At 41.5% G+C, this 13,105-nt stretch overlaps 1 protein-coding gene across 8 annotated transcripts in view; it reads left to right on the forward strand.

The window, feature by feature from the left end:
• CEP250 (centrosomal protein 250) overlaps nucleotides 1-12,749 on the forward strand; it is a 137,028-nt gene extending 124,279 nt beyond the window's left edge. For 7 of the 8 annotated variants that reach the window (XM_082227467.1, XM_082227474.1, XM_082227469.1 and 4 more), the window contains 11 exons: nucleotides 743-902; nucleotides 1,264-1,621; nucleotides 3,475-3,602; nucleotides 4,983-5,103; nucleotides 5,754-5,908; nucleotides 6,661-9,117; nucleotides 9,888-10,016; nucleotides 10,308-10,460; nucleotides 10,843-10,950; nucleotides 11,185-11,232; nucleotides 11,770-12,749. In XM_082227467.1, the coding sequence (XP_082083593.1) occupies nucleotides 743-902; nucleotides 1,264-1,621; nucleotides 3,475-3,602; nucleotides 4,983-5,103; nucleotides 5,754-5,908; nucleotides 6,661-9,117; nucleotides 9,888-10,016; nucleotides 10,308-10,460; nucleotides 10,843-10,950; nucleotides 11,185-11,232; nucleotides 11,770-12,051 (4,099 nt within the window). In that variant the 3' untranslated portion in view covers nucleotides 12,052-12,749. The remainder of the gene's footprint in view (nucleotides 1-742; nucleotides 903-1,263; nucleotides 1,622-3,474; nucleotides 3,603-4,982; nucleotides 5,104-5,753; nucleotides 5,909-6,660; nucleotides 9,118-9,887; nucleotides 10,017-10,307; nucleotides 10,461-10,842; nucleotides 10,951-11,184; nucleotides 11,233-11,769) is intronic. The other variant, XM_082227473.1, reaches the window with a different exon arrangement.
• The last annotated feature ends 356 nt before the right edge of the window (nucleotides 12,750-13,105 follow it).

A 13,105-nucleotide genomic window follows, 5' to 3' on the forward strand; every position in this document is an offset into this window, starting at 1 on the left:
ATAATTTATGGGTGGACTAATTGTCTCAAATAGCTATCTCACCTTCACACACCCGGTGTCTAAACAGTTAGGTATGTATACATAAATTTTCAGAAACTGCACTTTTCAAAGCTTCTCTTGGGCATTAATACTGGGCATTAATTGTCTACTCACTTCAGATTGCCTGATCTGGAACTTTTGGCAAAAAGGGGTCCTCCTAAAATCCCAGCCTTGGCTGGGATCAAATAGTGCACGGCAGTTGTGTCTTTCTCACACCACCCTGCCAGCTCTGAGCTGCATTGCGATGCAGGGATCTGATCTGAATGGTTTGCCTGGTGAATCATATCCCAGCCTCACAAAGGAGTGCAGGGCTGACAGGGCGGTGTGAGCAGCACCCCCCAGAAAAATGCACCCAGGGCCATTGTCCCCAGCCCCCCCCACACTATGCCCCAGCTCTCCACCCCATTTATGAAGATTGTAACTGGAATGCCTCCTTTTCACTTAAATCCCCCTTTTTGTCCCATTACATAGAAATTATACATACAAGATATATAGTCTGCACTTGAGATTATCATTTATTTATTTTTTAATAATTGCAGTGTCTTGTGCACATATGTTGGCACACTGTTTGTTTGCCATAGCCAAGTCTTTCATAAGTGTGTCGTGTAAGAGAACCAAGGTGAAAAGCCAAGTCTTGTAGTTGCTTGCATCGGGTTGGTTTTTTTTCATTCTGTAATAGAAGTCCTGCTTTTTCCGGTTTCAGTTTGGCTGCATCCTTGGAGGAGAAGGAACTCAGGCTCAAGAGACTGCAAGACAGTGATAGTGCTCACCAGGGTGAAGTCACCAAATTGAATACTGCACTACAGCAAGCAGAGCAGCTGCTTGCTGAGCATAGCCGAGAAGAGCAGGAACTCACTAGACAGGTATTACCTGAAAAAAAACTCAATACAGGGTGCAATGCTGCTTTTTATTTTTCTGCCCTACTGCCAGCCCCCATCTGCTTCACATGGTGTTTCTGTTATATAGCCCCCCTCCCAAACATGGCTTCTTTTCCATAACACACTGGCTTCCAAATATACATACGTGTGTGTGTGTGTGTATAGAACTCATATTAATACCTGATGCCTGGTCCTTTTCACAAGCAAATTATATCCTTATCTCCTTTCTATGCAAATTATATCCAGCTTCTCTTCTTTGTTTGGTTGATTATTCACCTGGTGCTAACTTCTTTGCATTCTAGTCCACCATTCCAAAATCATTGCAAGCTGTGTTGCTTTCCCCCAGATACAATCCCTCAGGGAAATTGTGCTAGAGAAGGAGGCTGCCTTGGTAGCTCATAAGGAGCAGCTTGCCCGGAACCTGGAAGACTCCCGTGCTAGTGAGCAGTCTTTGAAGGACTCCATGAAAATGCTGGAAGGTGAAGTATCTCAGCTCCGCCTGAGCCTGAGCAGCACAGAGAGTCGGGCAGTGGCATTGGCATCGGAATGTCAGCGTGCTTGTTCTGCCCGTTGGGAGGCACAGTCTCACTTGACTAAGCTACACTCGGTTCTGCAGTACATGCTGTGCAAAAGTCCCGAGGCAAAGCTGGAGCATGGAGGGAGAGGAGACAAAGCTATTCGAAGCTCATTGTTCAGTGCAAAAGGTGAGTCTAATAAGTGGACTACTATTATGTCCTTTGCAAGTAAATTGTTGAACATGTGACAGAGCCAGAACTCTGCAATAGGGAAAGGTACCTTTTTGTGTGTGCTTTGGTGCTTATTACTTATTTTCTAATATGATGTCTTGAAATGGCACACTTTTTCACGTTGATTCAACTTCAAATGGAGTGGCAAAGTGCCCTAATGTTGCCATCTTTGCCTAAAGCTAAGATAGTGAGTGACACCTTGCTCCTTTCAATAGCAGTGGTATAAATTGCTTATTTAAGCAGCCCCTGCCAGCATGTGGCACATGTCAAGCCATTGGCTGTCTCAGGTATACAGGATGGAATTGATCTTTCCTGAGATTAGTTGGAATAGCCCAGAGGAAAGAACAGGCTGCTGTTGGAGGCAGAGCTGACCGATAGCACCAAAGGTCTTGAGGCCACTTCCTTGTAGGGATGGTACAAGGTTTTGTGTAGAAGGAAAACTCAACTGTGCCAAACAGTTAAGAACCATCAAATGACAGAGCAGTGTCAACTGTGTCCTGAGAGTTGAATCAGACACAGAAGATTGGGGTGGTGAGACTGGCCAAGGTGTGTAGATTAGATGGGATGGGAACACTATCATTTTTCTGTGGAATATTGCTGAAAATAAGTCATAGTGACAAGTCTTGGGCCTAGCTACAAATTACACTGATACCTTGGATTCTTGTTTGTGTGACAGCCCTGACATCTTGTGGACTGTGTAGATAATGCACTGGGTATGATAGTTACCCTGTGAGGTCAAACTTTTCAAGAGCTGTGAAGCTGTTGCTTTGTGGGTACTTCCACATGGAACCCCTCTGCTGATTTCTTTCCCTTCTCATTCCACTTTTGTCAGAATACAGGGTAGCGTGGCACCATCCCCACCTTTCCAAAGTTATGGTATTCCATCCGCATCAGTAGGTGGTGCATATCTGAAAGTGCCTATCTTGTTCTTGGTGATTCTTGCCCACTACTGCACCTCACTGAGCATGCACAGAAAGCATGGAGCAGGGTCTGATTTTTGTAATTGTCCAGCCACAGGAAATGTTTGTCATACAGTTGTACAATTGCCCATACATTTCGTAGTACATCTCTCTTTCTGCACCTACAGAGTTGGGCTTTTTTTTAATAATAACTGGATGGGACTTGCACCTTGTCAACAAGCCTAGCTTATGCACAGCAGAATTGCCATCTCTTTCTCCTTCCTTTCAAAGTAAAAGCAACAGATGTGGCTGTTCTGGAAATAAAATGGCTCAGATGTGCCAAACTGGAACCAGGCAGAAGTGGCTATAGAGCTCACCTCAATAAATGCCATATGATGTGTCAGAAACTACATTCAAAAATGGAATAGCTTTGCTCTGAAACAGCCGCATCTTCAGAGTTTTCGCATTTATACTGGACTTAACAGTAATACTTCGATTCTTCCAAGTTAGGGAGAAACTGCTTTAACAAGGGTGACAAGGTAGGGGGCAGATGGACTGGAATGCATACAATTCAAGCACAAGGTCATGTGGATCTCCCCACCCCAGAAGTGTGCTCGGGGACACTACAAATATGCAGTAAATAGGAATCCTCTGTGTCTTTTTGCTATATTTTTCTTGGAATAAGCAGTGTCATACATTATTGGTACTATGTCATGCATCTCTTCCATCTCCCCACCCTTATCTTGCACTGAAGAGTTCTTGCATTACAAGAAAAAGTGAACAGTAGCAGCAGCTCCATATCTCTTGCAACATGTAATTCTGCCTTCAGTGAAAAATAATCCTAGAATTTTCTATATCTTGCCTAACAACCCTTCAGCTAGACGCTGTTACAGAGGAGGTTTATTTCTTCAGAACAGGATAATGGGACGGGACTGTCTTTATCTCAGCTGAAGGACCTTTCTGCTGAGCTTACAGTGGAGAGAGTGGCAGAAGCTATTCAGGATCTGCGGCAAGAACTCTGGCAGACTCGCCTAGAGCGGGTAATCGTTTCACTTCCTTAAAAAAAATAATCACTGTCCTTTATTGGCATCCAAGCTTAAATGATATAGTAAACTTTTGAAGCATAAATACATTTCCCATGGATTAAAATAAAAATAAAAAGCATGTTGTTTCAGCCTTATTATTAATCCTCCATGTGGTGCCTAGTATACATTAAGTCAGCCTTGGTCAATCTGGTGCTCTCCAGACGTTTTGGTTACAACTCCCATCAGTCTCAACCAGCTGATGGTTGTCATCCAACACATATGGAGAACACTAGGTTACCCAAGGCTGCATTAAGCACTATAGTAATAATTATCAGGATGTACCATTGTATTGAATTTACTTTTTCGCTTGTTGTGTTTACAAATGAATCTCCAGCTTGCTTAATATAATAATATATGCCATATCTGTTCTCTGTCATACTAATGGTTCTATGTGGCTCACTAGGAATGGAGATAAATATATGCCTTAAAAATATTATAGTTGGTTCTGTCCATCTGAATTTTCCGCTGCTGCTTCTACTAAAAAATTCTGAGCTTAGCAAAACTTGTTGCTCCGTGGTTCAGCTAACATCTGTCCTTTCGATAAACTTTGCTTTTTTTAGTACAACTAGTTAACGGCTGGATATGCAGGAACTCACAATGCATTTTCCTATCAAATTGACAAAACTGTGTCCAACAAAAACTGATGACTCTGTCTTCTAAAGCAACTAAGGCAACTGCCTAGGCCTCAGTGTGTTGGGATTTTGCCATAGCATCATTTGCTGTGGAGAGAAGATAATTTTAGGAACAGAGGAAGCTGTCATATGTGGAGTCAGACCATAGGTCTATCCATTTCAGTATTGTCTACATTGACTATCATGAGCTCTCCAGGGTTTCAGATGGAAAAAAAATCCAAGTTCTATACAACTTTTTACTGTTGACTTGGCCCTAAGATGCTACTGGAGACCAAGCCATATGATACACAGTTTTATGTAACTTCCCCCTGATGCTTTTTATGTTTAATTTTTTAAGAAAAGTAGTTGGTGGACCCCGTATCTAGAGTAGAAATTTGGTGGGCGGGGAGGTAGAATAGTGTTTTTCTTAGTAGGCAGTTTTCATCTCAAAATTTCTTCTCACAGGAGAAAAAGATTTTGGAACCTCTACCTTTTCCTGCAAAAGGAAAAGTGGTTCAAATGGGGCAATTTTTGAGATAAAAACTAGTTGGCGAAGAAAAGGTTTACAGTATACCTTATACAGAACTCTGTGTGACATATAGTTTGGCCCTGAAAAGGGGGTTTTTTTTCGTAGTCTTTGGGGGTCCCTGGTCTTTCTCCTTATTTTACTGTGCTCTTCATTGGACATGCATAGCATACATTGTACCCCTTTCTTTTCTTGCAGGATGAGATGAGAAAGAATTCAGAAAAGCTGAAGCAAGACCTCAGTGAAAAGGAAGCAGAAAGAGACCGCGTCAGTGCCAAAGCCGAAGAGCTTCAAAAGTGGCTAGATCAAAGCCAAGAAGGTATAGACTCCTCATTTTCACTATGGTGCCTCAGAAGTGTCATAAATCTCCCAGAAGTAGAGATGTCTGCTCAAAAAGTGTAAGCTGGGGGAAATCCACAATATGAAAAACATTAGATGTCAATAAAACGTGCTGTGCCATGCATAGCAGGGGTTGGAGACAAAAAGATACCCTTTTATGCAGAAAGTTTTGGGTGTAATATAAGAAGGAATAAAGGGAGGTATCCAGCAGCTGCAGGACATTACGTTTTTCAAACCAGACATCTACAGTGTTTTTTTTAGAGAAACGGTTCCAAAATATAGTTTCCCTTGCAGGGGGCGGGGTCACTGTTCAAAATAGCTGCAGCTTGTTATGTTTTTTTGTCTAGTTATGCCATTTCTATCCCACACTTCATTGCCAGGTGCTTTCAGGGTGCATTACATAGTAAAACGCAGATGTACACAATAAAATTGAACCAATAAAACATTAAGCAGCATTAAAAGTATTCAAGTATGCTCACTTTAATCTATTCATTGTCATATAAGAATATGTAAGTCTCAAAATAATGACCTCTATCTTCACTAGAAGTCTGGAGGAAGAGGTAGATCTTTCACTGGTGCCAAAAACAAAACAAAAAAAAAATACTTTTCTTCTTACATTCTCCATTTCAGAAAAAAATGTGAAAGAAGGCAGACGAGGCTCCCTAGAGTCTGCCTTGAAGGCAGAGGTCATTGCTTTCAAAGAAGAGAATGTGACTTTGCATGGGAAGGTGACTGCTTTGGAGAAGACTCTTGAGAGTACAGAGAAGCAAAGAAAGGATGTAATGGTAAGGCTAGCAGGTGGTCTGCAGAGGTCCAGTTATGAAATTGGACAGGCTCATGAATATCTGATGGGGAGTGTTACTATTCTTGATGTGAGACAGCATCTATTAGGGATTTACTTTCCTTCTCTTACAGCTTTTGCAGAGCCATGCCCACTGAACCTACAGCATCCTCTATTTTTTGATAATGCTATACTTATCTCCCACAGCCTGTTGAATGCTTCCAGCTAATTCTTTTGCATTTAACTGCAGGGACTGAACAGTTTTTGATAAGCAACTATCACTAACACAAATGAAGAAAACCCAGAAGAAATAATAATAAAAATCATAAAATTCAGTGAAGTGTCATAGTGCTGTAGTCTTCTGTTATTCAGAGTCTGATTTTTAATTAGTGTCTTATGATAAATCAAATAGTTGTTTGCTCCTTGTGTTATTCTGTTATGGCTTAAAGTTTCTCTCCATCTGGAAGAAATATTGCATGCCCTCTTGTGAACATTTCAGAAAGTTATTCTCAAATAACTTGTCTATTATGTGAAGTGATGCCACTTCAGCAGACATTTGGTTAAAAAGAGAGGTAATAAATTCGGTTTTTATGTAAAGCTTATGTTGAAAACCATCCTATTTCCTGTTAATATATATAGTTAACAATAAAAGCAGGGTGGTTCAGCTAACATCATGGCCAGCTTAGCACTCTGCATAAAGAGAGCAAAGAGTTGCAGTTTGCTTCTGCATTTTGAGTAATTATATTTCTGTTTCAGAATGAACGAGACATGCTACAAATGGCCAAGGAAAAGCTGACATGGGAACTGGATCTTCTTCGGGAATCTGTCACAGCCTGTGAAATTCGAGCAAATGCCATGGAGAAGATGAATCAGTCCCTAGAACAAGAGCTTCAGGCAACTCTCTCCACTCTCAAAATTAAACAGGAGGAAGCAGAGACTCAACAAAAGAGATTTATGACTTTGCAGCAAGATGCAGAAGTGCGAAAAGGTTTGCAAGAAAATATGGATTGCCTAACTGTTACTCTAGGAAAAAGAGATGAAGAAATAAAATCCCTGCTACAACAAAACAGAGAACTGGAGAGGCACAGAGAAGTGCAAAAATCTGCTGTGGAACATCTCACTAAAGATCTAGAAAAGAGAGAGCAAGAAATTGAATCTCAAAACAAACAGATTAAAGACTTGGGAAAGCAGAATAAAACACAGGAGGCTGCCCTAGAGAGACTGAATATAGATCTAGAAGAGACACTCCAGAATGTGAAATCTCAACAGGACAAGATCCAAATACTAGAAGACCTGTTACAAAACCAAAGCACTATAATGGAAAGCCTGAATTTGAATCTGGAGCAAAAAGTCAAAGAAATGAAAATCATGGAGGAAAAAATCCGCATTGCTGAAGAGAATGAGTCAGCACAAATTGGTGCTCTGCTGAAAGAGTTGGGTGACTTGAAAATAAGGTTGAGTGAGAAAGATTGGGAACTCGCATCTCAAAAGCAGCTACTTCAAGAACGGGAAGAACAGGGGGGGAAGCGGGAAAAGTCTCTTCACACCAGCCTAGAACACATGAAGGCCATTCTCAGGAACAAAGAAAGGGAGGTAGAATCCCAGAGGGGACAGATAACAAGATTCCAGCAGTGCGAGGCTCAGCGTGAGAACCATCTCCATGAACTGCAAGAGCAAGTAAAGCAGATGACATTCATGTTGACCCAGAAAGATCAAGAGCTTGAGTCACAAAAGCAGCAGATAAAAGAGCTGGAAGGAGAAATGGAAACAGAACTAAAGGCTCTTCGTGAACTTTTGGGTAAGACAGAGGCATCCTTGAAGGAAAAGAACACGGAGCTGGTGTTTCAAATGAAACATGAAGAAGAACTGAAAAGGCAGTTAGGAGTTCTGCTTGGAGATGTCCAGCACAGTGCAGCAGTATTAAAGGGGAGAGATGGTAGTGCAGAGTTTCAGAAAGAGCAAATGCAGCAGCTGAAGCAAGAAGAGCTGCAAGAAGCAACTATTGATATGTTGGAGCAACTCAGGGTATTGCTAAAGGAGAGAATGCAAGAAATTGAGTCCCTGAAAGAGCAGCAAGAAGAACACAAGGAGGAGAAAGAAAGGCTTGTGAGAGAAATGCAGACAAATCTTGAATTAGCAGAGCATGCTCAGAGAAATGGTGAGAGGCAGCTGGAGTCCTTCAAGGAGGAGAATTGCCAGCTTAAGCAACAAGTGCAAAAAGCAGCAGCACACACTAAATCTCTATTGGAGAAACTGGAGTTGAACAGATCTTCTCTTCAAGACAGAGACAAGGAGATAGAATCTTTACAAGGGCACATAAAGGAACTCCTGAGGCAGAAAGAATTGGAACAGAAAAGTATAGCGAGCCTAAAGCAGGAGCTAGATAAAATGAAGCAATTAATGTCAGAAAAGGAAGATGAGCTTCACAAGCAGGCTGAGCAAATTAGCACATACCAGGTTAAAGTAGACGTCACTCTTGCAGAATTACAGGTATGCCAGAATCGGGCATGTCATCTGGAGGAAGTAATTAAACAGAGAGAAGAAGAATGTGAGAGAGACCACCAAAAGCTTCAGCACCAACACAAGCAGGATGAAAAAGAAGACTTTTTAGAAGATAGGCAGAAAGAAAGGGAGAAAGAGAAGAGAACTCAAGATGAGAGAGTGCAAAGGCTAATGAAAGATGAGATGAAAGAACTTCTTGAGAACATACAGCATCTTCAACATGCACTGAAGAAAAAAGATGGGGAAGCTGAGTGGCAGAGAGAGAATGTTAAGCAGCTGGAAGAGAGAGTTAGAGTTAAAGAGAAGGAATTGTTAACCTGCAGTGAACAGCTGAAGGAAATTGTTTCTGCTCTGAAATCGGAAGAGAAGGGAGACTGTAATTTACAGAGCTATATCCAAAAAATTCTTATGTGGAAGGAAGAGGAAGCAGCCAAGAACAAGTCCCTTCAGGAAAAGGACCAGCAGTTGCAACGGCAAAATGAAAAAATCCAACACTTGGAAGATGAGAAAAGAGTAAAGAGACAGGAATTTGATCGTCTGACAGCTGTTCTGAAACAGACAGAAAGTGAAGAGATAGAATGGCGCGAGAGAGCACAGAAGCTGGGTTTGTCCCTGGCCCAGAGTGAAGAGGCCTTGAGAGCCCTGAGAGAAGAAATGGCTATTGTACAGAGCATGGTTTCGGAAAGGGATAAGGACAGGCTTCATCTTCAAGTAAGGATTTTAGTGGTGCTATTTAAAAACTCTGCAAGTTGATCTGTTATAACAAAGGGGATTAGACAAATTCACGGAGGATAAGGCTGTGAATGGCTACTGGAATGATGGCTATGTTCTAGCCCCACTAATGGAGGCAGCACGTCCCTGAATAGCATGAAATCACAAGTAGAGAGGGTATGGTTGCACTTGTGTCCTGTTTGTGAACTTCCCACAGACATCTGTTTGGCCGCTATGACAGCAGAATGCTGGAGTAGATGAACCTTGGGCCTCATTCAACAGGGCTCTTCTTACACACTCTATAAAAATAAAGTAAGATTATATTTCGCGGTATGGTTGTATCTGTCCTTCAGTTCATTTTGTACTTTGTAGTAGGAGACTGTCTTGGCTAGATAGCATTATAAAAATGGGATTTTAGTGAGGTACCTCTGTGTTGCTCTCCAGATTTGCTGGACTACAACTCCCATCAGGCCTAGTTATTACAGCTAGTGGCCAGGGGTGATGGGAGTTGTAGTCCCGCAACAATGGGTGGGCACCACCTTAGTTACCCCTGCTCTGGGGTGTAATTAGCAGGATGTGAGTAACTCATAAGATGAAGTAGGAGAGAGAAAGAACCCAAGTAGCTGTGGGTTGAACCCTGACAGACACATCCACATTTAGATACAGTTCACTTGTGCATAATACTCTAGGGACACAGTAATAACATGTTTAAAAAGTCTGTGTAACTACTTGGGTACTTAGGTAAGTGAATAATATGGTTTGTTCCGCAGGAGCAGTTAGATACAGCTTTCAGAGCTCTGGAGGAAGAGAAACTAGTTACTAAAGCTCTGGCAGGAGATGCAAGTCTGCTACTCAAAGAAAATGACATGCCAGAAGTAAGGCAAAAGGAGGCTGGAAAGGTAAGATAAAGGAACAGGTGGGAAGGATACCAAAATAGAGAAGAACACTTGAATTCTGATGTAGAAGGGGCCGTTGTTGAGTTTCCCAATTTATGGCACATGTCTAGTTTAAGGGGCTAATTGCCTGATTCTAAAATTTCCAGTAACAATAGTGCTGAGACGAGGTTCTTTCCATGAGAAGGAAAAGACTGTGCCCTATCCATGGAGTAAAGTGTCTGTTCTGCATATATATCAATTCCAGTATCTTTTATGGTCCCTTCTTTACCCCACCCTGTTTTCTTCATCATGCAGCATGTGAGAAAGGAGGGAGAGCTGACATGGATAGCTGAAAGGAGACTCTTATGCAAACGCCTGCAGCTTCTGCAGCAAGCTGTTGCCAGGCTGGAGAATGATAAACATGGCCTAAAGCAGCATAATATGCAGCTTAGAGGTGCACTAGAGCAGGTGAGATTACAAAAAGAAGAATCAGACTTAGTTCATGTGCCTCCTCCCCATTTCCCGGTGAAATTTAAACCTACCTTATCACTCATTGCCCGCCCCTTAAGATACTGTAACGGTGCCTGCTCCTGATTTTTCCAGTGCAGACTTGTACTGCTTTACTGATTTAATGGGCCGGTGATCTTTTTGTTCTTTTCTCTCATACTCTGTGTTCAGAGATTCGGTGCTTTCTAGAATACCAATGTCCTGTGCGACCTAGCCTGCTCAGCTCCCGTTCTTCAGGTCGTCCATTTTCACAACCTTCTTCTGCTTATCCCCGTTTGCCCTGATGATCATTGTCATAATCTCTTTTGTGAATGCCCTTGCCTGCTTTTTCTCTTGTCTTCAGGTAGAACGTGAACGTAGGAGACTGAAAAGAAGTCATGGAGACCTTTCTCTGAGCTCTGGCCTCTCCCAGGCTGATTCTGACAACCAAAAGGTTCCATCTCTAGCAAAGGTCTGAATACTTGCATCCCATCCATTATTTTTGTTCTGTAATACCCTGTAATATCTTTTCTTCTGGATATTAGCATGCTGGTCTCTAAACTCTTTTTCAGTGCTATTGTTGTCTTCAGTTGTCCTTGGATAAATGGAAGAAAAAAATAAATTTCCTCTTTAGTACTTTTCTCCCGTGTTGTAGGCGTCTTGAAAATAAGCAAGTGGCTGAATCTTGTCACTTTTCTCTCTCTAGGAAGAAATTCGGGTTCTCCATAAGCAACTGGAAGAGTTACAAAAGCAGGTGAGCAGTTCATTTCTATAGCACCCTGAGGCTTTCAGAACGGTGTGCCTCTTTCTCTACCTCTTCTTCTGTTTTGCATCTCCACTGTAGATGAGCCCCTATAGTAGAGATGGCTAACCTGTAGCATCTGCCCCTACAAGCCGTCCTTTAAAAGTAATAATAATTGGAGCTAACAGAGATTCATTGAAGCATTTTACCATCAGTGGCATCTGGACAAATCTTTTAAGGGAGAGAGGATGTAGGCTTCCTCCCCACCTTAATCTGTTGAAATCTTAGTCCCTCCTTTAACATAGCTGTTTATTGCAGATCATGTCACTTTGGTCTTGTTCTTGCATTTTACTGTATGTGTATAAAATGTTTACTTACATAGCTTACTATGCTAACATTGAAAAATGCTAGAAATGATTAATAATAATAAACCTGTATGATAAAAAATGGGACTGAAGGTGTTCCTTGCTGAGATGCAGAATTGCTGAAAGCAAGATACTCAGAATCAAACCATCTAGTGGTTCCTGATACTATCTTTTTCGTTTTTAGGTTTCTGTTCTACAAAAGCAGCTGTCACTGGAGCGGAAGCAGAAGCAGGATTATGTTGACTGCTGTGCCAAAACAAGCCAGGAGCTTTCCTGCCTACACCAAGAGCTTTCTGATTCTTTAGCTGCTGTGGCTAAGGAGCCCGAGGCTGCTGTCCTGGAACTGGAGACTCGCAAGTTGGATGAAACCCTGAACCACAGCTTGGCAGTAGGCTGGGATGGTTTCTTTTCTGGAAAACAACCGATAAACTCAACACCCAAAACAGTCCAGAAGACCTCAAGATAGCATGAAGGAAATGGCAGGAGTCAGAAGCTCTGCAGAAGTGCCTCCATCAGAACAATCTTGAAAGACTCTTTCATCAACACGAACTTCAACCCATATTGAACTGCATATAATCATTAATATGCAGGGGGCTTCACCTCACTCAACTAGGCCTGGACTCTAGGACCCATGCTGCCAATTTGTCTGTTCATTGTTTGGAGTCAATCATGTTAAAACAAGCTGTGAAATAACAAGAATAGCTGGTGGGCTGCATATTAAGTAACTGAAGATATGTATTGTGGAGATTGTGTCATAGAACAGAACTCTGAGCTAAGGATGAGAATCTAACCAAAAAAGAGAACTGAATTTCTGGTGGGGAGAGTAGAAGTGAATTGCTGAAACTGAGTCCTGAGGGAGATGGGAGTTCACTAAAAAAAAGTTCCAGCCAGATTTTACATAGAAGTCAGGTCAGAACTGTATGTTGGGGAGGGATTCTAACCAAAGCAGCATTATCTGAATTCCTTAATAATTTTACTGGGTAATGAAATTTTTTTCAGAATTGATGTCTTACCCTGTTCTGAATGCAGCAGCTCATTGTAAAATATATTTAAAGTTGTTCAGTATTTTTGTACTAAATATTTTCTTAATATTTATAAATATATTCACTTTAACTTTTTTAACTCAAAATACCCTTCCACATTAAATATGTCTACTTTACTTGATCACTTCAGTTCCTATCTTGTTTGTTTCTATTTGTTAGGAAGCTGTACTTTCTATGCTGATTTTAGCCCTTAATGTCAGTATAATGTATACCCTTAGCTTGTGCTGCTGGACCTGCAACTGCAAAAAGAAACACACTCACACCTCTGAAATAAGTATGTGCTTGTCTCATACACTCCTTTTTTGAGATTTTCCCTGAGATCCTGTCACTGGTTGTTATTGTAATGCACAGTGTCCTTTCTTCACAGCTTCATCAGCATGGCAAGAACTCCTAGGTAAGTATAGTTAAGATTGCAGCCTTATTTTATTTGAAACTTCTCTTTTTAAGTTTACAAATTCCAGTAACTGCCAATGATCC

Source organism: Podarcis vaucheri (assembly GCF_965113315.1).
Source record: "Podarcis vaucheri genome assembly, chromosome: 6".
Classification (NCBI taxonomy): domain Eukaryota; kingdom Metazoa; phylum Chordata; class Lepidosauria; order Squamata; family Lacertidae; genus Podarcis; species Podarcis vaucheri.